The sequence below is a fragment of the Erithacus rubecula genome (genome assembly GCF_903797595.1).
Source record: "Erithacus rubecula genome assembly, contig: SUPER_Z_unloc_4, whole genome shotgun sequence".
Classification (NCBI taxonomy): Eukaryota; Metazoa; Chordata; class Aves; order Passeriformes; family Muscicapidae; genus Erithacus; species Erithacus rubecula.
This window is the reverse complement of record NW_027635670.1, coordinates 1064251-1089596: the sequence shown is the minus strand read 5'-3', so window position 1 is coordinate 1089596 and position 25346 is coordinate 1064251. Positions and strand designations below refer to the sequence as shown.

At 35.9% G+C, this 25346-nt stretch overlaps 1 protein-coding gene across 4 annotated transcripts in view; it reads right to left on the bottom strand.

Moving 5' to 3' along the window:
- Positions 1-18188, bottom strand: part of LOC306814930 (uncharacterized protein) — a 34569-nt gene extending 16381 nt beyond the window's left edge. For all 4 annotated transcript variants that reach the window (XM_079331459.1, XM_079331461.1, XM_079331462.1 and 1 more), the window contains exons 1-11: positions 18119-18188; positions 12845-13045; positions 10798-10902; positions 9837-9958; positions 6005-6085; positions 4398-4520; positions 3713-3805; positions 2262-2322; positions 1603-1751; positions 951-1154; positions 437-603 (exon numbers count right to left, since the gene is read on the bottom strand). In XM_079331459.1, coding sequence (XP_079187585.1) covers positions 437-603; positions 951-1154; positions 1603-1751; positions 2262-2322; positions 3713-3805; positions 4398-4520; positions 6005-6085; positions 9837-9958; positions 10798-10902; positions 12845-13045; positions 18119-18128 — 1316 coding nt within the window. In that variant the 5' untranslated portion in view covers positions 18129-18188. The remainder of the gene's footprint in view (positions 1-436; positions 604-950; positions 1155-1602; positions 1752-2261; positions 2323-3712; positions 3806-4397; positions 4521-6004; positions 6086-9836; positions 9959-10797; positions 10903-12844; positions 13046-18118) is intronic.
- Between the last annotated feature and the right edge of the window lie 7158 nt (positions 18189-25346).

Sequence of the window (25346 nt, the reverse complement as noted above, 5' to 3'; positions counted from 1 at the left end):
TATCATGAAAAAGAAGAAAGAGAAAGGAAAAAAAAAAAAAGAAAGAAAAGAAAAAAATAGAAGTTACTTATAAGGAAGTTAATTTGTAAGGAAGCTGATTTGTAAGGAACTTCCTGTAGAAAAAGTAGAAAGAGAAGATGCTGATGTAACACAGGGCTGCCAAATAAGCTTATTTCAGCATATTTTATAATACAATGGATGAAACTTGCACAAGCCAGTTAAGTTGAAACGTTTTTCTGCTTTTTATAAAAGGTATTGTATCCAAGTTATTGATTTCTTTCATAATACAGATGTAGACCCTACTTTAATACTTTCTCCCCATAAATAGACATGAAAACTATAACAGCATTCATTAAAAAATATTTTCTCTCTGTGAAAAGAGCTCATTATTTTTCTATGCAATATCTATCTTTGTTTTATTAACTATTCAATATACCTTGTGTCATCCATTAATTCATTTCCACAAAATATTTCATAGGACAGAATGTTGGCCTGCGCATTATTAAAAACTTCTTCCAGATCAGCTCTTTCATCCTCGTTCTTCCTGATAAGCTGGTGGAAGCATTGTTGTGCCTCAGGGATATCACAATATATGGTGTGAACCTAACATGCATAAAAAAATTGCAGTTCATGCAGTTCACATAAAAGACTAAAAAAATATGGTTTTTTTCCATGCTCCCATTCTCATGCTTCCTTAATTTATCTTTAAAAATAATGCCAACTATTGTAATTAGTAAACATTACTAAAAATAATACCAACTAATGAGTGTTCAAGTTGGTCATTAATTCTGTGTGTTATTCTGAAAATCTTACCAGTAAATTACTGTATAACAAATAAAATTTTGCCATTTTTAAGACTATAGCATTAATAAACTACACTCTTTTTCTTTAATAAACTTTTTAGAATACCCATTAAATAAACTTTCATCTTGGCAGAAATGTATTCTTACCATCTTGATAAGAGATTTCAAGAACATTAACACTGTTATTTGAGGTTTCATGGCCTTGTTAAATCTTCTTTCACTTTGCAGGAGCTCAGTGACTTCCCTCTCTCGTTTCTGTAAAGATTCTTGTATCTCTTGCAGGATGCTGTGTGCTTGCCAAAGATATTGCTTTTCCACTGACCAGTCAGTCTTCTCTTCTTCATTAGCTACCTAGAGGCAACAAAGATAACTCTTATACACTAAACCAGTGTCAAAATTTTGATTGCTTTCATACAAAACTACCAAGACTTTAATGAGCTAGGTGGAGTAGAAATGGAGAAAAGAAAATGAAATATTGAATAAGATGGTTTCTTTGGTTCCAACATTCAGAATATTGTTTTGATAAGTCAAAGAGGTGGGTACTTGAAATAATTTTGTAGCAAAGTTTCTACTATCAAATATATGATGACAGCCATAGCACATTAATGGTGATTCCTGAAGCAATTACTGTGATGTTTAAATCATCCATCATAAATGTGTAATTCCAAGCCATGCATGTATTTGCACACCTTAATTAAGATCAGTTATGTTGATTTTCAGCTAGAATTGGCCTGATTGCCTTTGAAATACCTGCAGTAATCCCATAAACAACCAGTTACATTTCCATTTTTGTGCTCACTTGTTCTGTTTTTAGTACTAAAACTTCAGACACATCTGAATTTTCTTCTTCTGCCTTTTCAGTCTTGTGTTGAAGAATTTTTATCTGGAAATTCATGAGGTCTTGCAATCTCTCCACATGTAAACTGATGTTGTGTAGTTCCTGTAAAGCTGAATTGAGAATAGACAACTAGGTAAGAATAACTTCAGCATTTCTAAATCTTCAGTTTCAACAATACTGTCTCTGTGAAATTATCTCCCCATAGAAATCAAGAATTCATAAAGCACCAATAATTTAAATAATCAGTATTTCATTTTTATCAATAATTAATTTAAATTTATTTAAACTCGAAGAATTTTTAAGGATTCATGCTTTGTTTAGTTCTACATTTTCAAAGAAAATGAGAATAATTTCTACTGAGAAATTATGCTGACTGTAAAAAGCAAAGTGCTAAGGAGATTGGAGTCATTACAGGCAGTATTTGTAGCTTCAACATTCTTTTATTATTCCACCTGAGTACTCGGTATTGAAAAGGAAATCTTCAGCAAGTATGCAGATCAATGTAAACAAAAAACAAAAAGCAAAAAACAAAACAAAACAACCCCCCACCAAAAAAAAAAAAAAAAACCCAGAGAAGAAACAGAAACAGATGAAGAAACATCTGCATCTGAAACACTCACTGTGTGTGTGCTGTGTATAAAGGTAATCCAGCTTTTTACACACATTTTCTAGAATCCAGACCTGCAAGACAAAAAACAAACAAACAAACAAACAAACAAACAAACAAACCCAAAAAACCCCACAAACAAAAAAAACCACCAGGAAATCAATATTCTACAATTCTTCATTATATTCCCTTGGGTAGAATAACCAATAATATGGAAATAATGTTGTTGCTAATTACGTGTACAACATACAAACAGGTTATTAGATGTCGCTGGAAAATACAGAAATAAACCAGAGACTAAACCTGCAGATAAGGTTGTGTGCCAAATATTACCAGCATTATCTGCCTAACAGAAAATAATCCTTCTTCCCACAAGCCTTGGGACATTGTATCCTCATCACTTTTAACTCTTCATTATAACACTTTTGCTACATTTCCTCTTTATATGATAATTAGTTCAAATGGTCTGTAAACCCCACTGGGATTTTTTGCAGTTTATCCAAAAGGCATAGGATATCACAGGGATGGGCACAGCTCAATGTGTTTGAAAAGTGAAAACCCTTATTAAAAATACTAGTGCCATGCAGAATTTCAACAGAAGGTGGTGCTAGGACACTTGAAAAGAGAAACTGAAAAACCTGCCTGAGATCGCATGGAAATCACACAGAAGTCTGCATTCGGTTTCACAAATTAAAAAAGAATCTGCCTCACAGACCCTGCCCCCAGACCACTCTCTTCCACCACCACTCCCCAGCACAAGGTTGAGTAAGATCTTCCTGAATTCGTGTCTTGGAGAACTGCAATGAAAACTGAGTGTAACAAAAAGTGTTGCAAACTTAAAGGAAGAATTGCACATACTGAACAGAACAGAACCCTGTGCAGAAAACAACAAATATTAAACCATGTTTACCAATGCTATCTATTAAAACCCTCCCAAAATTTTATTTTTTACACCTGTGCTGTAAATAAATTAGAGTGTCATTACTACAGACAAATTTGGAAAGCCTCAGAAACTTTAGGCAGTTTTTTCTGGGAACTACCAAATAAAGTAGTTTTGCTACTGTGTTAGCCAGCTGAAATGCAATGTTGCAATAACTTTCACAATGAGTTTTGTTGGTTTTTAATGTCAGTTGCTAAACAAGGAAGAAGCAATGTGCTGCACTGTAATTTTAAAATTCTTCAAAGAAATACATAAAATATGGAATGAAAAATAAATTACTGTCTAACAATTTTTAGTGGCAAGAAAAATATAGTAAGACAAAACAACATATGCCATCTTCATTGCTGTTTAAAGGGTGAAAACCTACATTTTTCTCTGAATAAAAGGAAGGCAAGTGCATAGTAGTTCAATCTTCACCTATTTAGATGCACATATTTAAAGTCACGCAGACAAACAGCACACACTGGAAACAATAACAAGAACACCACCTGACTCCAAAAAGAAAACACAAGCTGTTTCTTTACCTTTTCTTCTCTCCAGTTCTCTGTTCTTTGTTTCATTTGGTCAAGAATGTCTTCCTTCTCTTGAATCAGTTGTCTGTTTCTTTCTCTCAGGTTCTGATGGTAGCAAAATAAGGCAAAAGAGATGAAAATTGCAAAATTATTTTTCAGAAAGGCATCCAGTCTGAGATTTTTTTTGTTCCACACCTTGAAAAGTCATAACATTTGGACTAGACTGCAAAGACCTGTGGACCTTAAAAAGTTAAAATTCCTCATTTATCAATGACCATCTGTGGCCAGAGGCAGTCTGTTTCTAAAGACCTTTTCTAAACACTTGAGGACTCTGAACCTTTTCCTCAGTGGCAGAACAGAAAGAGAAACAGGATAAACCTTAATAAGTATTCATCACCAAATAAGCAGTACATCCTCTATATTCTAGAAATACTATTCATCTATTATTTACATGAAAGCAAAGTATTTCCAAGTGCATAGCACAGCTAGGCCAAGCCTTGAAAAAAGCTTTGGAAGTATACTGTGCAAATCTCCAGGAGAATACCATAGCTTATTTTAAAATAAAATCTTGCAAACTGCCTGTCTTCATTGAACTGTCTGTCCATAAGAAGAGATCATTAATTGTAAGGTCTGTTCCTGCAACTTCTGTAAGTACCTGTCATGCTTATACCCATGTAAAACAGAAATACTTGCTTACCTTAACTGTATCTTGTAAGTGCATGTTGCTCTTGTTCATCTGCTCTTGGTAAGCTTCTAACTGGGATTTCACACACCCCATTTTCTCAGTGTAATAATTCTTTATAGTACTTATAGTCTTCTCCTTTATTACAAAATATGATTCAGAAAATAAATAGTGAATGAGAACAGAAAGTCAGGCACAATAAAGAAAACAGTTTCCACATCAGGTTCTCTTTATTCAATGTTTTTTATTGTCTGCAAACATTTACTATTGACCACAGGAGGTTATGTCATTCATTGCAGACTTCAAGCAAAACTTATCGCTAAAATAACACATTTATATATATATATATATATGTATATATATATATATATATATATATAATTTTTTTTCCAGAAATAAAATCCAAAGCTTTCCTTAGAGCAGATCAGAATTAATTTGCCCAAGCATAGCTAAGCAATTTTAAAGAAATTAAACTTAGCTTAGTCAGGAAAAGTTTGAAAGTAGCATAAAAATATTCACACAGCAACCAAAGTGAGAGTGATTCTGAGAAGTAGGATCATTACAGTCCTTGTGTTTGCAGCACTGCCCAGCAGGTTGTTGCATCTTGCTATGCATCTGTGCTCTTCCCTGTTCTCTTTCTCTTCCCTTAGTGATCTGTAGCCAGTTGAAAGTGGAAGATGTGACTGTGCCAGGATTATATCCCTACCAAAGTTCAGAAATAGATTTACAAGATGAAACCTTTTTCTCCACCAAAGGGTATCTAGCTTTTGTGCATGACATACAGGAAATTCTCTAGATTTTACTTGACAGTCAGAAGAGTTTGTTCACTTCCCCTTGGTGGCTTTAGAGGAATTTCTGAATCTCCTCTTTCTGTCTGCCCAGAGTAAACTTTAATTGTGTGGAAAGCATTCCTCTTCATAGGATCTGAGTGCCTATCTTACTCTGGATCAGATAAAGAGAATGGTGTGACAAATAAACAGAAATGTGAAGCTGTAACTGCAAGAAAAGACTCCAGAACAGAGTAGTGAAAAATTATGTATGTAATTCCATCTTTTTGGGAGAATTATTGACTAATGGACTCCAGAAATGCTTCCACTAAGGAAAGAGAGGTATTGAGGAGTTTTGGTCACAGGAATGGCACCTCTGGATCCTCATTGTCACCTTGAATGAGTTTACAGGAACACATTCTTCTATGCTGCAAACTACACTGATGAAATATTGCAAGTCAAAAGCCAAGCTAAGTGAAAAACAGAAAAAATGCCCATAGAAACAAAAAGTCACAAAGGCAATACAGCCTAGCACAGTCCTTAACAATGCAGTATTCTTGAGACGTACAGCCTATAGAAATGTAAATGTTGAAACCATAGTCTCAGTCATGACATGAAGGTGAGAGAAAATTTTGGTAACAAATAAATTATAGAAAAACCTCTGCCATTGTGGAAGATAAAAAAAAGTAAAACCAGACTTCACAAATTTGTAAGATAAAATACACTTCAAGATACATTATTTACAGACACTAAGAATGGTACATGAATGGAGATGTAGTTGTGAATGAAGCTGATTTTATCTCTCTGTACCACTTTGATTAATAGTCAACAGTCCTAATGCTCCAGGATAATTACCTGCTTTTCTTTCCATATATCATCTAGTTTTCTGATTATCTTCATGTGTCTATTTTTCATTTGTTGCATGTCTTTCACAATCTATAGAGGAAGAAGGAAATTATAAAGTCAGAGCACTAGCAACTCCAGCTGTAATGAACCAAAGATAAATAGTGAGTAGAAATCTCATCTCCTCTTTAAATACCTCTTGGAGGGCCCTGGCCACGGCAGAGACATTAGCTTGCATTGGGTCATTCATCATGCTCTCGAAATTTCTGAGTTTGTTGGCAACAGAACACACTGTTTCTGGATGGTTATTAGCATTAATCATTGCTATGTAGGTGGTATATTGAGATGGACCCAAGGTTGCCAAGTTCTATAACATCTGCCCTGTGCACTTGACCTTGTCAGGGTCATTGTCATGCTGTCCATCCCTCCTAAAGAGTACCTCTAATACTGCTGTCTTTTTCAGCTGCTGGATCCCTTCCTCAAGGGTCTTCCAGCACATCCTACGGTGGTGCTTCTGCATTTTCTCTCTGTGTAAAACTTCTTTCTCACACTCATTAAAAGCCGGTCCCAGAGGGAAAGGAGGCCTTGTTCCCTTACGAATATTTGGTTTACACCTGAATCCTGGGCCAAGGATCCCAAATTCCTGGCCTCAGTTCCATCCAGTTGAACACCTGTTCCCGTAAGGTCCCAGACCCGGAGTAACCAAGTTGTAAAAGGCTCACGGCCCCGCCGAGCAATGTCTTTACGCAGGTTACGGAGACTATTGTATGAGAGGGACTTGGTGACAATTTCAACCTCTGGCTCCCTTGCTGGTTGTGAGGACCCTCCTTGCTGATCCCCATTATCTAAGTGCCTCGTTTTAATCTTAGATTTCTTAGTTTCCACAGGGGCAACTGCTGCTGGCTGTGGCTGCTCCTGTGATCCAGCTGGAACCTGGACAGATACAACATCTACGGGTTCCACTGCAGCACCATCTAACTCTCCCTCTTTAGGGCAGGGGGAGGGTTTCTCACCAGCTGGAGAAAAATGCTCCTTTATCATCTGGCGAACCTTCTCCTCCATTACCTACATCCAATCTGGGTAGTTTATTTTTGCGGTGGGTTCTGGGGCAGTGTCAGGCTCTGGGGCAGCAGCCCTATTTCCTTTGGTAGGCATCAGAGTATCCAAGCCAATATCCCCTTATCTCTGAATGATAAATAGAACAGGCCTATCAGCAACACCAGCCACTGTATGATATCACTGACATTCAGAGGAGATTTGAACCCTTAAAAAACTGGGGGGGGGGGGTAGACCCAAAAAAGCTGGGTGAAGGGTTGGACGAAAATTTTCCCTGGTGTCATTACATCACAGTAAATGCCACTATTAAAGTAACCCCAAAAACATACAGTTAGTGTATGATAACCCTGAATCCATGTACCCACCTTCCAAAGGAAGTTAAAAATCCATTAATTCCTTACCTTATTAATCCATAAAGCAAACTGGATAACAGACACAGTAGCCTTAGTTATAGGGCCTATGTTTAGATAAGGGCTTGCAAATGGGAGAAATGTTGCCATGACCATGTGTCACCTGAACCAGAGTAAGCTAAACCACATGATGCCACCTAATGAGGTTTCTATGTCCAGGACACAAAATTAGGTTATTCAAGAACTGTTTTTCCTTTTATCTCTCGTTGCTCTCGTGCCCCACACTGTGTGCCAGAATCTGTCCTGGTATGAAGGACAGGTGTGTGCCAATAAAGGCAGAAGCTTCTCTTTGAAATGGAGGATATAAATCTCCTTCCTCCAAATTATTATAATTTTGAAGTTAAGGGGCTCTCAGGCAAAGATATGGGAATTAAGAATAACAGCTCTAGGAAAATTAAAATAGAAGTACAGTATTACAAAGAACAATCCCAAAACACTGACAGAGTCAGAATACAGCCTGACACCCCATCAGTCACTTAGGGTGTTGGTAGCAGTCCCATTAAATGGTGGCTGCATCCTCCTGCAGTGGCAGATGTGGTTCAGCTGAAGCAGTGCTCCTGTAGAAGGTGCAGTTTTCCTGTGAAGGTCCAGGGATGATGTGGAAAGTCCAGCTTTCCTCTGGATTCCAGTGGGAAGAATGATAACTTGCCGCCCAAAATTTCAGTTTTTTATCTGGTTAGGAAAGGCTTGGCTCCTCCCCCTGGCTGGAGCATCTCCTAGTGGGATGATGCAATTTTATCAGTCATACAGTAGGACTCAATGGCCCAGCAACAGATGATATCTTCCTGGAGGGAGGATGGGTTGTGGAAAGATAAAGATGATTGCACCATCTTAAAGATGGCCCATTAGCAGATAATATGTGCCATGGAGATAAGGAATCACTGCCCCACCTGGCTTCAACAGATGGTGATAGAACACACATTTCTGGCCACATCTTGTATTGCAACCCAAGACGCTTATAAAAATAGATGTTTGCGTCAAGGATGGACAAATTGAGCATTTTCCTGTTTGAAAGTGAATTTAAGCTTTAAATTGCATCAGGTTCCTCTGTGAATCTCTTTAATTAATTCTGTTTTTAATTCAATTCATAGTGGTCACTAAAGGAAAATTCCACCAGCTCCCATCCTAGCTTCTGCTGTCCACCATTTTTGACATACTTGCCTGGTAGGTGCAGTATCAAATTGCACTGACATGTGAATGAGACTAACAGATATTGCTCAGCCAATTACAGCAGTAATGGACATAATCATATGTTAATTAAAAAAATCTAAAACTATTCCATAGATTTTCTTGGCTTCAATTCTGCATTTAAGCTTCGCATGATGCAGATTCTGCTGACAGTGATCCAATCAGCCAAATGAAAACAAAAAGGATGTAATCAGATTATTTATTGTGGCTGATGTACTGTTTGAATATAGCTGTGGTTGTTAGCATGGATCTAGGATGAGAGATTAAATTATGAATATTTACAAACAGTTGATTTATGAGTGAGGAAACTCTACCATCTGACACTGTCACAGTTCAAATGACATAAAAGTAACCAAGCAGCAAAGCAGTCTTGAAATACACTCTCTCCTATTTACCCCATCCACAAAACCACTGTGGAAGTAGAGGAATTTTAAAGAGACACAATCAAAATTTAAGACACAAGAAAAGCCTCTTTGAGGAGAAGATTGAAAAGCTCTGGATTGCATCACAGATATAGGTTTGAGTCATTTTAGTAACTTTCCTCAGGTATTTAGGTTGTGTCTTACAGCTAGCTCAACAGTGTGCATACAGTACATAGCCTGTACAAAAGAAATCACCACTGAGCTTTTTTGAATCTTACTAAAAGATCAAGAGTACAAGACCATATTTAGTGGAATATATACAGCAAGTAAACCAGTAAACCAGGATATAGGTATATTTGTATTTATTTTATATATAATGTATCACATATGATGATCTATATGATGTTCCATAACTTAAATATGGCTAAATACAAAATCAGAAGTTATTCTAGTTTCTGCCCCCGAAAAAATTGTAATAGGAAAAAAACCCTCATCTTCCATTCACATACCACTTCCAACAATCAAGAATAATAAGAAATACATATAAGAAGACAGGGGTTTCCTCCAAACACAATTACAACAGGTTTTATCTTTAGACACCTACCTGGCAAAAGCATTTAAGCAACTTACCATTTGATCTAAGTGAAGATGGCACTTTGATATTAACATTCATATTTTTATATCAATAGCCAAAAATTAACTGCAGGCTTGTAAATGCAAATCAAAAAACCAACGTACTGGACAGAAGGATTGTGTGAAATGAGTTCATGGCAATTCATCCAGTTTATCCTAAGAAAAGTGACGCTTTATTAAACTGTCAATTTTTACCTTGGTGATATGTAGTGTAGCCAGGCTGTATGGAATGTATGGCACCTCTTTGGTTGTACATTCCTTCAACTCAGTTACTTTGTGATCAGCAGCAGAACAAACTCCAGGTATGGCAAACTGATCTAGTGTAAAAAAAAAATTATCAACTAAAATTCACTGCAACATCACATGTACATATTACACTTAAAATTTTTATCAGAAGCACTAACTACTTTTCTTTTTCTTTTTTTTTTTTTTTCTCTTCTAATAATAAAATAGGCTTCTGGAAGGAGAAATACAACAATTGAGAGCTGTCAACTTTTCTCTCTGGACACCATCATACAAACTTACATTTGACAATTACTTGTTCCTGAATACACTCAAATTCATTACATTCATATATTTATTTATTATTCATATTTATTTATGTTTTAATATAAATATATAATTTATATATTTGTATTTATTTATATTTAATAATAATTTAGTAGTTATAACTAAAGATTAAAAATCAGGTTAAAAACCCCATGCATAAACATGTTGCCTCTTAATAAAACTAGCTTTTACCACAGCTAAGAGAACATATCCTGGGAAATTATCTTTTACAAATGATTTGATAGACACATTTTTGTTAATCAGAGTATTATACATGTTTTAATTTTTTTTTCTAATCTTTTTTTTTGTTGAATAAGGCATGAAATTACTCCCCTCCTGCCCCCACCAGATTGCTCTGGTTTAATACAGTAGCTGACGTCCTACTGGAAAACAAATTCAACCATCATAATTCTCAACCCAATATCATTATAAACTAAGAGGAGTTCAAAAATACTGATGCAATTACTTAGAATAATGACACATGTGTATCTAAAGAATTTTATATGAAAGTCCAAGCAACAAAGCTTAATTCAATCAGAATAAACCTCCTCATTTTGTTTAAGGTCTGTTCCAGAAAGCAAGAACTATACTTGCTTTGTAAATATACCTTTTTCTTGAGTTCTGTCTTCACTCCATCCAATCAAGGAATTCAGAAAAGACCACTTGCTTGTATTCATTCCAAGCTTGTGCAACCATGAGTTTCCTGCTCCATCTGTTAACAAAATTCAAGTGCTAGAATATTGTGAAAATCTTTGACATTCTTTCTCTGATTCTCTTTGGCTAAAAAGTGTGCATTAAGTAATTAAAAGGGATATAAAATGTTAGAGACTGGGAAGTAACTGAGAACACCACAAGCATAAGAATGGTATGTGAGGACTTGTGTGAGACTTAAATGATTCCACTTGATCCTGAAAGTAGAGATATTGAATGCAAAGGCTATATTCTGGACTTCTTTCTTATCTTCTGTAGAAATGTTTTAAAAATATTATTTTGAAAAATTAAAAAAGAAACTGGGTTTTGCCTAATATCTTGGAAAATGCGAGTGAGTGTGTTTGTGTGTGTGTGTGTGTGTGTGTGTGTGTGTGTGTTAAGAGGTTTGTCTGTATCAGATTATTACAGGAGGTGTGTCTGACTCAGATTTATTTATGAGCACTCTGGACACATGCAACTCTCCTGCTGAGAGACCTCCAAGCCTCAACACCCTCAAGTGCTCTGATGTGAAAGAAAACAGTGTCTGAAAGAAGTCTTCTGACTCTTTGAATTAGTCAAAACAATTATCACAAATAAAAAAATTTTGTATACTGAAGAAATTTAAACATATACATTTCCTGAGTTCCTAATATAATTCTCATTCACTTACATGCTTCAATTATTTTACACTACAAAAATATCTGTCTCTGCATGTTACTTTTACCAGCTGTATGGTGGATGCACTGTTCTAAAATACAGTCTGTCCAGCTACTAGATGGATCATCAGATCCTGTTCAAGTAGAGCCATAAAAGTCTTGTTTTTCAAGATCCAATTTTTGTGATTTATAAAATACATAAAATACATGTTGAAAAGGGTACTCTTTTGGTCAAGCTATTATTTTTTCTGAATTCATTTTTTCATCACTATATGTTACATATATAAAAATATCAGCTTTTGTTCTGTGAATAATGTCATTAAAGGACACAAAATCTCTATAGATATTCTCTACAGATACTTTTTTAAAGGCTTGATGTTCTCCCATCTACATCCTTTTGGTTCACATTTTGTTTTCTTTTTTCCATCTTGGAGACTCTTAGCAGCCCTTTACATAATCCTACTTCAGGCAAAATTAGCCACTTATGCATCAATGCTTGAAGGCCAAGAGCATAGGGTATATATTTTCCTTAGGATAAAGATTAATCAGACATCTGATTTCATATGCAACTTAAAAAATACGTTACTGTATCATGTATTGATGCAACTCCAATGCTTGTCTTTGATCTAGACTGACCATTGGGAGGAAAAATATTTGAAAGTCCAACGGGTTAATTAATGAATGCTAAAAATCAGTCTATATGTCTTCTGTTTAACTTAGCATTTCACAGAACATGTGATTCTCAAAGCTACTGAACATCCATTTTCACACCATTTATGTGAGTTAGCTCACAGGGAACTCTGTAGTGTGGCAGGGATGAGACATCTGTACCAGTTTTTTTCCATTTCTTTCCAAAGCTTCCAGTCACACTGCTCTCAAAGGGCACTCTGGGTATGACAGTTCCTTGCAGTTTAATCCCTTTAGAATGTAAAGCTCCTCCAACCAGAGGTCACTCCTTTCTCAGATTACAGCTAGATGCAAACATCCAGCGGAGTCTAGGCAGCCACATTACTATTTCTGAATAACTACAACTCTACTTTTTGACAGTTTTCAGAGAGATTGCACACTTTGTTTTAGATTAGTCCATACCAACTTTTATCCATATTCAAGGTATATCAGCTCTGATGACAATGTGGATTATGATGTTTGTGCAGTTCTGCTTCTGTGACTTTACAACACAGATACTACCACTACCTTTTATGGGAAGCAGTGAAGCACAATCTCATTCTGTACATCCAAGGCACTACTACTACCACTACTACTACTTCTTCTACTACTACTACTACTACTACTATTACTACTACTCACCCTCCTCAGGTGTGTCTTGCACCACAACACTTTCAATCACACATGAGGGATGTTCCTGCACATCCTCTGAATAATCAGTAACGCTGCCCGGTAGAAGAACAGCAGACTGTGTGGTGGACTGTGGTTTAGTTTCAGGATCAATTATTCCTGCATCTTTGGGGACTTGCCAGCCTGAAAGGTCAACACTGTGCACCCATGCTTCTGAAAAACAAGCGATGTAATGGTTTTTAACCAAATGCTAGGACAAGACATTCAATTGAGAGTCTTAAAAACAAATTTTATGAAACAAGACCAGATTGTAATATCACACACCAGAATGCATTTAAGATCAAAATACTGCAAATTGTGAGCAGTTAAATTAAAGCTGGGTGACTTTCTTAGAAACTGATCAGACCAAACTTTCAGTTTGGGTCTTTCCTTTCTGTTTATTTATTTTTTTTTTTTAATCCAACATGATTTGATGATCTATTTTTGGTTTGACTGTTAGATTTAGCTGAATTAATAAAGCACATCAAGATCCATGAAATAAAGTAGTTGGAATTCACCATCTATCCTCAATAGTCTCATTCAGTTTCTAACCCAAAGCACATCTCAAACACACTCCTCAGTGTGAAACTCCTGGCCAACTTTTGTCTCTGGATATCTCTAAGATATTTGATCTATTTTATGATCGATTTCTGTTTCCCCAGAAAAATGTTTTATTGATGAATTTTAAAGAAATCAATGATTTTTGCAAGCAAAAAGACTTTTTCTTTTTCCTTCTTTTTTTTTTTCTTTTTCTTTTTCTTTTTCTTTTTCTTTTTCTTTTTCTTTTTCTTTTTCTTTTTCTTTTTCTTTTTCTCTTTCTCTTTTTCTCTTTCTCTTTCTCTTTTTCTTTTTCTTTTTCTTTTTCTTTCTTTTTCTTTTTCTTTTTCTCTTTCTCTTTTTCTTTTTTTTTTTCTTTTTCTTTTTTTTTTTTTTTTTTTCTTTTTCTTTTTTTTTTTTTTTTTCTTTTTCTTTTTCTTTTTCTCTTTCTCTTTCTCTTTTTCTTTTTCTTTTTCTTTTTCTTTCTTTTTCTTTTTCTTTTTCTCTTTCTCTTTTTCTTTTTCTTTTTCTTTTTCTCTTTCTCTTTTTCTTTTTCTTTTTTTTTTTCTTTTTCTCTTTCTCTTTTTCTTTTTCTTTTTCTTTTTCTTTTTCTTTTTCTTTTTCTTTTTCTTTTTCTTTTTCTTTTTCTTTTTCTTTTTCTTTATACTTTGCCAGCCTCATAAATTCTGTAGAAAAACATGTTTCTTTTCTAGCTCTTCAAGGTTTATGGAACAGCCAGAAAGTAAATGAATACTTGATTCTGAACATGGAATACAAACGACAGGCTGTTTAGGAAGCAATTTGTGCACATTCACAGGAATGAAAATGTAGGTGACTGTAAGTTCAGGAACTGAGCTAATGTCATTGCAGTATTTTCAGGTATCTGGTTAGGGGTGTCAGCACTGGGACCTGCTCACTGCCTGCCAACATCACACAAAAAGTGCCAAATCCTTTAAAACTTGGCTTGTGCCCACTGGAAAGGCCTGAAAACTACACTTAAAAGTGGTCATAAAGAATTATGATTATAGTAAAGCTATTCTTGAAACGACCATGGACAGTCGAAGAATGATGAGAATGAAGCTGACAGAATGACAGAATATGACAGAGAAAACCAGCTCAGAAATGCAGTATAACAAAGATCAATCTGGTTAACTGACCCTTCTCTCCTAGTATCACCACAGTCTGAATTTTTAAAAATGTTTCTTGATCAATTTAGTAAGTAGCACTACCCAAAGAAGCAGCACAAGAATATGTTGCTCAATTGATACCAGCTTCTGTTGTGGTTTAAGCCTGTCTAGCAGCTCAGGTCCATGCAGCTGCTTCCTCACTCCCCCACAGTTATGGGTGGGTGAATCAGAATGATAAAAAATTATAAAAATCATAGGTTGAGTTAAAGAGAGTTTAATAGGTAAAACAAAGAGCTACACGCAAACAAAGCACAATATGGAATTAATTCACCACCTCCCACTGGGAAGTCAATGATCAGTCATCTACAGGAAAACAGGGCTCCATTGCATATAATTGTGACTTAAAAGACAAATTCTGTAACTCAAAAAATGTTCTTTTTTCTCTTAACTCTAAACTTTTACTGCAGCACACAACAACATACGACATGGGATATCCCTTTAGAAGTGTTGTGGTTTAGGAATGCTAATCTTGAGTTTAGTGCCTGCACCAAGACTCTCCAAAATCACACATCACTCTTGTAACATAAATTCTCTTTTAATAACTTTATGTAGAGAGGCTGTCTGAGAGCAAGTTTCTTCTTGGCTTGTCGTTACAGCACTTTCTACTGATGCACAGACTCTGCTATTCAACATTACCCACAGAGCAAATGCATGCACCAGGCTTTCCCATACTAACAGCAGGCTGAACAGAGCCTGACTCACCCTCTGTGCTCCCATGCAAAACAAAGAGCAGCAGTGTGAGAGAGGAGTGGTGGGAGTGTCCTTAGAGTGTGGTTCATTAGAGCAGAGTGAAAGAGAAGGACATGGCTTCTGGACTTGGGCAGAGAGATGTAAAGAGTGTTTCCTCCTTTATCATGTGGAAAATGGAGCATGAAACTTTATGTGGATAAGGAGCAACTGCTCTCCCAATGTCCTTATAAACAAGACCATATTGTTTCCCTTCGTGGCTTTCAGAAAGGTGGAAACTGTAATTTTTATCCCTGCTGCTGATCATTCAGAGAAGCAGGAATGTAGCAAAGTAGTTGCAATATTCAGTATATCTAGGTGACTGAACTCTCATCTCTTGTGTGTGCATGGAATAGTGGCTTCCCCTTCTATTTCCAACTGCCTGGATTGTTTCTGAAGTCTATTCCTTCCTCATTAGTACTACATCATATTGGGATTCAGATGGCATGAAGATTCATACCAGGATCTTTTATAACTGCATCTCATCCCCTGGAAGTGATTTAGCAATGAACTTGGACAGTGTATTACAAGTAAAGGCTTGTTTACATCTTTACAAGCTACAACTCAGTTCTTTTCCAGATGGAAAAGTATTATGCAAACATTTTCTTTTTACTCCATCTGGTCAAACCACATTTTTATCTCTAACATTCTCAGGTTACGCTGCCTCAAGTAACAACCTTGCCCAGTTGTATTGCCCAAGAGAGCTGACAATTAAACATGTTTAACTTGTTATTCTGCAGTTCTGGTGTGAAGAAGAAGAAGAATTGGCAAGAAGAGAATATATAGCAGCTATCACCTGATAAGTTGCCAATATAGAACAAACCCCCATGTCAAGGGTTAATATTTTAGCTTGTTACCACAGACAGAAAAGCTTTTATTGCTGTATTTTGCTGATCTTTCATCTTGCAAATCAAAATAAAAGCCTGTGTTTTGTACTATAATTCATAGAGATGTGGACAAAATGCAAGAATGTAGGTCTAACTTCCCTTGGAAAAAGATGTGTGTCTGTGTGTCTATTGTTAGACAGAGTTTTTCCTCCCTGTTGGTTAGACCTGAGGTTCCATGGTATCACCAGTCTGCTCTTCATCAGTCAGCTGCCTAAGACTACAAACAGATCACAGTGCCCCACAACGGCAATTCAATGCTAATCCTTACTACTGCATTTAAATCTTAAACAGAATGCTTGAGAATTATGTTTGACATTTGAGGAAAAACTACTTTTATGAATATGTGTGGGAAGTCCTAATATTAGGTAAGAAAAGACTGTTCCCTCATGACTTATGGACAGAATCTGTAGGCTGCATAGAAGAAGCTGTAAATCTCCCTCATTGTTCCCTATACTGCTTTTCAGCACCTTGCTCCCTAAGGTGGGGCAAGACAAACTACCCTGTGTTTTTGTTACAGGCTTTGCATAACTGCTCATTTATTTTTTAATTGCACACCCTTGAAAAGCAAATACGGAATCTGGCATTCTGCTCTTGCTATCCTGACCCTAAATGAACACTTAATAAAATTCTCAAACCATCAGTGATTGTTGAAGCTGAATGCTTTAATTTTTGAGATCCAACCTTGGTTATCTGTCAGCACTTCAAACATAGCCATATCGGGGTTTGTATCAGAAAAAGAAATAAAAAGAAGCCTGAGCAGTCATAATAGTTTTTGTAGAAGATAATCTATATAACAAAAATTATTTTAAAAATACAAGTGCAATGTAAAGACAATTTTAAGATTCACAGTTAGGATACATGTTATCTCTGTGGAAAATCTAGAAGGAAACCCACAACTTTCGACAGTATCTCTTTTGTTTTCTTTTTTTTTTTTTTTTTTGTGACATCATCATCTCTTCTTTGAGGCAGAATTCTCTGAGGAAACTTATTTGCCTTGCAGGTCAATTTTTTTTCAGCAAAAAGAAATTAAAATTTCAGGGAAGAAATAGGCATCAAGGATGTGAGACTTTGAGAAAAGGCCAAAGTTTGCAAAAAAAAAAATCCTACATAAAATAATGATAAAACAGATATTAGGCCCTATTTAACCCATTTTAGTCACTTATTAGGGAAAATGGTTTATGTTTAAAATCCAATTGAACTCACTTTCCTTAAGTTCATTGCCTCCCGTTTTACAATTGAATTAATGATTTTTGAAGATTTCTGAACTCACTCTTCTGAGAAATAACTAAAGTTTCTTATATGATTAGACCATCATTCCACTTTTCAGACTTTCACGAGAAGCCACACTCATCATCCTTCTGATGATTCCCCTGTACAATCTCTTTTGCTCATCTTCTAAGATTTCATTTCCTAAAATGACTTGAGTATCATGCTTATAGTCAATAACTTGTTGAACTGTGAAAAATCATGTATATTTTTCTAAAAACTCCAAAACTGTTTGTAAAACCTGCAGTGACTTTACTTAGACCTTAATTTATCACACTTTTCTAAATGTTTGTGAAGACACACGCAAAAATTTCCAAATTATCCCTAGCATTCAAACCCATATTTCCCATGTTAGCAAGACTACTTTTGAAAAATCATTAACTCTGTTTAAAACCATTCTCATGTATTGGTGCTTATCTTCCTGCTATGTAAAAGACTTAGTTCTTTTAGTATGTATTTCTTATGCATGAGTTCTTTTCTTTCCCTGAAAAAGACGGTTGTCCTCTTCACACTTTGCACTCAATTTATTTGATAGAATTGTGGCCTGGCCCCACCCTTTTACTCTCAATAGCTGCGTGTCATAGTGTAACATACATGAACATTTCTTGTTTCTGCTAAATACATTTTAAGTCCTAAATAATTACCTTCATCCATGATTATCTGTCTGTTTCTCGGCGTTTCCAGAGAGATGAGAGTTAACTTCTGGTATTTTCTGAAAACCTCCCACACTGTGTACATAAATATTTAACCTGCAAAAAATGCAGGAGCCTCTCTAGGCAACAAGATACCTGCAGAAAGTAAAACAGACACGGATCAGGTTTCTTCTCATGGACTCCTGTGCCAGGCAATGTCTGTTTTGCCAGAAGATAAAAACTTGCTAGATGAAACTCAAAGCTATAGGAAACTTAACTTTAAGTAAAAAAATACAGGTTGATTCTACATATCTGAAAGCACAAGATGAGAAAGGTTTCATTAGAATAATTTATAAATCTCCACAATGTTTCAGCTAGAAGACTGTGAAACATGATTCTCCTGCTACATTTCCAGGACTAGTTAAATTAAATAGAGTTCCAAGTGGTACTCTATACAATCTCAGATCTAATTTCACATGACCTGAGCAATTAAATCAAGCCAGATAAAGCTGTTACTAAGCTAGAGAAAAGTTTTCCCTGCTTTTTACAATTGATTCAAGAAAGCATTGCCATTTCTCTTCTCTGCCAGCTAAAGGTAGAGCAAGCCCATTGCCTATGCAGGGACTGGCCTCAGCTGAGACAAGCAAGGTATTACAAATATGTTGCTCTCTTGAAATAACTCCAGGCACAGAACTTCTGATTTATTCCTATAATAATATGAACAACACAGCAACAGAAACAGGGAGAAGCAAATACTATTTAGAAATTGCAAAGGAAATACAGAATGGCATTTGCAGGCTGACGTGATCCAGCCTAGGCAGGTGAGATGAGTGGCTCAGGATTTCTACCTGGCTTCTGTTGCAGTGTACCCCACCCTTATGACAAAAAGGACTAAACCCAGGAACTTGCCTTTAGAAATAGTACAAAAGGAAGGCTTTTGGTATCACTAACTCAACAAGCAGTTTCGCTGTGAGTTTACAGGAAGCACCTTCATTGGGAACCTTTGTACAAATAATCCACAGCTGATTTAAGTTGGATGACTATTTGCTCTACTGTGCTAATTTGAATGTTTTATAGCTCCACTGGGATGTAAGGAACACAGCATGCAACCTATAAAAATGTTTTTTTTTTTGAGAGAGTATTTTTTTATTTTTAAAAAGGAACTATTTTGTGATTTTTCTTTTTATGATAACAAAGGGTGTTTTTGCCTTCCTCTTTCCTCTTACCACAGGGGGAAAAGAAGAATAAAGAATGGAAAATGAGAAAAAGAAGCAACAGAAAATCCACTATCTGAACAAATGAGGGTGTTTGGTTTTATATATCCACAATCTCATAAAATTAAAAAATATTTGACAGATTATATTTCCAAATTATTTTTACAGTAATAAAATACATAAGGCCTATTAGCACTACAACTACTGCTAAATGAAGAACCTGGCAAAGCAAACAGAAAATACCAGATTCCCAGTTGTATTTATATAGGTTATTTTAAGTTTCTACTTAAATTTTTAATTTTCATTGTGATGTTTCTTGCTTTATTTAATCTTTGACGGCTGTGTTGTAGTCCCATTTTTGAACTAGAATGTGACTGTGCAAGCTATTAAACAAACCCAATAAAACAGATTGGTAGTGCCACAGATATCTCGAGATCACTCCTTTCAGTATGTTTGTTTTGGCAGGTATTCTTGCTCATTTTATTTTAAGAGGAATCTTTACCAGACAAATATCTACCTTTTTACCCAAAACACCCCTCAAAAAATAACTACAATAATCAGTTACACTGCAAGACTTTTTTTAAAATGAACATCATTGGGATTCACTAATCCACTCTTCTCTTGTATTTTGTTATCCATGACAGCTCATGCACAATTGCATGAAGATAAATTTCTATGGCTAGGAGCTTCATGTTCCTCTTTGTACATTCCCAGTGACTTTGATTTTCTTGAGAAACTTATAGCAGCTCCAGGGATAAAAGATTTGCACTAGTATAGAATTGGGCTACATTTGTAATGTTGCATCTGCATCTTTCTCCTTTAAGAAAAATCAAATCCTAACAAATTCTGAGTTATGTACATTTAGGTGTTCTATTATGGGAAAAATTACAACAAATAAATGTCTTGAACCTTGTTCTCTCTGAAACAGAAACAAGCTTAAACTCTTTAAAATTCCCCTTTAATAACTGTGACTCACACCATGTAAGTCATTGTGCCCTAGTAGTATTTCTTCCCCAGCAGTTTGATGCAATCCAGTCTAGAGTAAAACTGACACAAAAGAAAAGGAGGTTTCTGGGGTTTCAGCTGGAAACACAATAAGGAATTCCTGTGAAACATCACAATATAGAAGTCTGTAGGAAATCTCCTGGATACATACCATATTTTGCTGAAAGTCAACAATAAAATTATATTTAAATTGAGAAAAAAACCCCATATAAAATGGAGGAGGTTAGAAAAAAAATACTTTTTCAAATGAAATACTGCAGTTTAGATATTTTCACTATCAATATTTTGGTTTTGTGAAGATTTGAGGGAAAGGTATATGAAAAGCTTTATTTTGTCTGAGGTTAAATTATTCTCATGTTCCATAGAAAGAAATCAGTTTTGCAATCACTGACTAATTGTGTATTAGTTCTGTCTGCTAATTTTGGGACGTAAGCTGCTGAGTGAAATAGTAAGAGCCAAGCAGTCTCCAAAAACTTCTCCCAACCACAAACTATCCCCACTATTCTGGGAACAAGATGTTACAAGAGTGATTGGAATGTATAGTTTCCTCAGGTTTTTTATGACTGTTCTTACCACACCTTGAATGTAGACAATGAGCAAAACATGGTTCACTCTTATGCCCTTATTATGTAATTCTTGTTTCATCATAGTAGTGGGACCCAGGTCAGGGCTCTGCCACTCAGAGAAAACATCACAAACTGAAGTGATTCTGAAGATTCAGAGCATGATACTTGCTCCTCATTGTAGATAGGGAACAAGATGTGTTTTATTGTTTTAACCTGGATTTTTTTTTGTAAATAGATCCACTTAGTGGTGTGTATTTCAACAGCAACCAAAGCAGCACAATTTGCTAAGGGCATATTTATAAATGTTTATAATATTAGTTTTCTATAGAATAAAAAGTGGTATAAGAAATAGCAGTAGATGTAAAGCTACTTCAAAGAATCAATTTCAGAATGCCAAATAAACTGGGAAATCCCAGTTGGCTAAATTTAACCTGTATATTGCAGTGCCACAGGAGGTTAATCTGCTGATTATTTTTTTTGTTAATTAGTGTTTTCTCTTCTTTATTTGAAGTTGCAGTAACCTAATGGTGCAGCAGGGTTCAATCTGTTGTATATCAGAGGTCTGCTCATCCTGCTGCTTGCTTTCCCTAGAAGAAATAGCGCAGTTCCACTCTTCTGAGATCAGCTGTGACACACCACCAGCTCTCTTGTTTTGGTTAGGTTTTTTGTCAGGGAGAATGTTTGGACGATTTTTCTTCATTATGGGCACCTTTCAACAGATCTTATGCTCATTCTGATTGCTTAAAGTCAGTTGCGTTCCCTTGATGTAAATGACTCTTCTGTTATTATTTACACCCTCTGATTAGTGTTATACTCTGCATAGTACAGTAAAAAGCTTATGTATTCCCACTTTTTCTTGTCCCCTTAGCACTTTTCCCTTAATGTGCCCTGAGTTTTACCTTTCACTGCAATTTATATTTTTTGTCACAACTTTATCATCAAACAGGTCTCTTTTGCTCTAGTGTGATTTGGAAGAAGATATGTGTAACAAGGATTCACAGAGTTCTTTTCCTAGAGGCTTCCTAGAAGGCCCACGTTTTCCTCATATAAATTACTGTGGTACACAGTTACTGTGGTTTTTGTCTGGAAGACAGTCTGAGACATGGAGAAGCTTATGGAACTATTTCTCTGAACTTGAGTTCATATAAACTGAATGGGATTTCTAATCTCCAAAATGATGTTACCTTGACATGATTTCTCATGCAGCTTCTCTGCTTGTGAGAGGATGGGCTGTTTTTATTTCTCTGTGCAGGGGGCTGCTCACTAACATGCTGGATATTCTGGATAGCCAAGCCATGTTTAACCATAAGACTCAGAATATCCCATTACACTTGTAAAAATTTATGAAACTGTAGAAAGGTATTTGCTGCAACTAAGAGAGCTGTAAACATTAAAGCTGATTATACAAGCAAATGCATGTTTCTTTAAACCATGGAATTCCTGTTGCCTGGATATTATTGCTAATTCATTATTTCATGGGGCAATAACAAAATGCAAATCCATGTTAAAATACAGAGGTGTTAAATATTTTATGCAGTGTAAATAAAATGAATCTTTGTTAGAAAATTCCTCTTTTTTTTTTTTTTTTTTTTTTTTTGCAACAGTATCAGCAAATCCATATTGTCCAATCTTTTCCCTATTTACGAGTCTGCACAGAGGTTCAGAATTGAAACATGATCTGAATGGAAAATAAATATTAATAAATAAAACCTTTAACAGAGAATCCATAAGAGATATTACACAATTCTGAATGTGTCCTATTGTGTCTAACGAATATATATTATTTTTGTTTAGGCATGAAACTAAAAACTAAAAATAAAATAAAAAACTAAAACTAAAAATAAATATATCTCTAGATTTGAAGCAATCCATCCCATAATATAGGATACAGGGATATACATAATCAACCTGTCTCTAGATGAACCTTTCTAGAATCATGCAGATCAGGTGCAAATGAATAGATAATATAGCTGTTCTCACTGAATTCTTATATTTAATCTCTTATTATGTCAAAGGAAGAAAAGAGGGTCTGAGGAGGTCCTATACCTCAATATGCAGGAAAGGTATTTTTCTGAATAAAGTAACTGACACACTTCCAGAAACAGCATTTGTAGAGGAATTGGTAAAAACACTGCATTATCTCTGGAATGTCTTCTTGGAAGTATTAGTGCCTTCAGTAGGCCTGCTGTTAGTCACACATGCTCTTAGATCTGTGTCACTGATATAAATGTCCCTGTTGCCTGAAACCTGAGCACAGGTGCTACACTGCAGGTCCTGTGCCTGAGGAAATCGAATAAAGTGTTCCTGCCCGGTTTTTAATGAAGTGGATAAAAGCTGCTGAAGGTAAATGAAGGTGCAAAAGATGAGAGAGGCAGATTCCAGCTGGCTCTGGATTGCTGTGAGAGGGCTCAACATGGATATCTGTCCTGGGGTGTCCTTGCTCCGTTTCATGATTTATCACCTGACTGTACTGTCAGGAGTTCTTTCAGGACAATGCTGCTTCATAACAATGCAATTTTTGAGCACTGTTTTTCTCTTAAAGTATAACTCACAGGCAGTCTGGAGGTCATTTGTAAAATGGGGTGTTTGGTTTAGTGCAGGTAGAATCCTCATTTCCTAAATTTCCCCAACCTTAATTCTTCTTTAAGGCACCTTGGATGGAATAACCACAGAGCTACAGCACGTAGGTAGCAGACTCTGAAATAGATGTGAGGGCTCTCACTCTCAAACTTCCTGACTAATTTTTGTATCATTTTGTGTAGGATGGATTGCTGAGGGAAATCCTATCTTCTCAACTGAGCTGTCGTCACTAGCCTTGAGAGAAATATTTGGCATGGCCAAGTCTGGCAGTTTATCAAGTGACTTTTTTTTTTCTATTTTCACTGAACATTTCTGTTTCTCTCAACTGCACTCCATGCATTGAGTGTTGTAAATGAACTTACTTATTTCTGTCACTTTTGAGACATTTGAGCCTCTACAACAGTGGCTGCATGCTTCACCACTTCTGAATAAATAATAAACAAATGCAAACTGTGCTGGCTTTATGAAACAAATTATGGAGTAACAGTTAAAAACTTAACAATAAGCAATTGTTAAGAGCTCCATCTAATTAAACTGCACTTTTTAAAGTGGCAGCATTTTGTACAATAAAGCACTCTAGTGCAGATGGTGACTCAGTTGAGCTCCAGGAAGACAATGAGTCAATCAACATCTGTCCACTCATTAAAAAGGAGAAAAAAAAAAATGCAAACAGCTTCTGCAATGACTAGTAGCACAATACCTTCTTGTGACATCTTTCTGAATGTGGAAACAAGGGCCTGGAAGACAATAGAATTAGATTCTTAAAAAACCCAAACCCCCCAAAACCCCTAAATCAGAAGTTTAAAAATGCTGTGATAAAAATGGGATGGTAATCTGATTATCGAAAAACTATTTAGTAATAAGAGGCCACAAGGAAGAGTGTCTTACTATGCACTTGTAGCACACTGCTAACCTACTCTTAGCCGTGCTCATTAATAGACAGAGCAAACAGTCCCAGAAAAAGAGTATAAATAGAGATTCTGGCCAACACCTGACCCAAGTTGTGGAGGTTCTTAGACCTCCAGTGCTCTAAGGCACCGACTCTGGAGCTCTGAGGCTTCTATTTCATTGGGTAATCTTCTAAATAAGCAAAGCAGCTAATAGTTAAAATATCATTTATTACCAAACATATTTTATTACAAAGCACATCAGTCTCAAAAGGCAATAGCAAAAAGCAATGGCAAATGCAGTGGCAGTAGCAAAGCAAACACTTGGCAAAGAGCAAATGGCTAAAAGCCCTGGCAAAAGATAAGGCTAAAAGCAACAACTATCCCCAATACATACTCTCATATAGGATTTTTCCAACAAGCTAAGACACAAACCACCACTCCTTAACCTATTAGAATTTTAGTTTCTTAGCACACCAGGTTATCTATAGAACTACTCATACAACCTATCTTGTTCTATCCGAAAAATGTCAGCAATACTCTGACTAGAGCTCTATTATTTCTAAGTCCTGACTGCAACTGTGGGCCTGGAGCCTCTATTGAAGATATCAGTGTGTTTCAACCTTCACTAGAACTCGCTCTGCTACTGTGGAATCTAAACTGTTTCACTTACTAAAAGCATTAAAACTCACCCTAAAACTACTAACTAACTTATTTCTACTTGAACATCTACTTTTTGTGTGTGTGGCTCAATATACTTCAATCCATCCAAAGGCTTTAATTCAATCCCTGCACTCTGGTTTCTCTCTGAAAAATTCAGAGAGACCTCTGACTCACTAACTCCAACACCAAGTGAAGTAAGATTGCTAGTGTCATTCTGACATGGCATTCAGGTGGGCTAGAGTAATCTGAACATCAAACATCATAATTAAATAAACAAATCAGCATGCATCTTACAGGTTTCTCACTGTATCATTGTCAGCTGGCA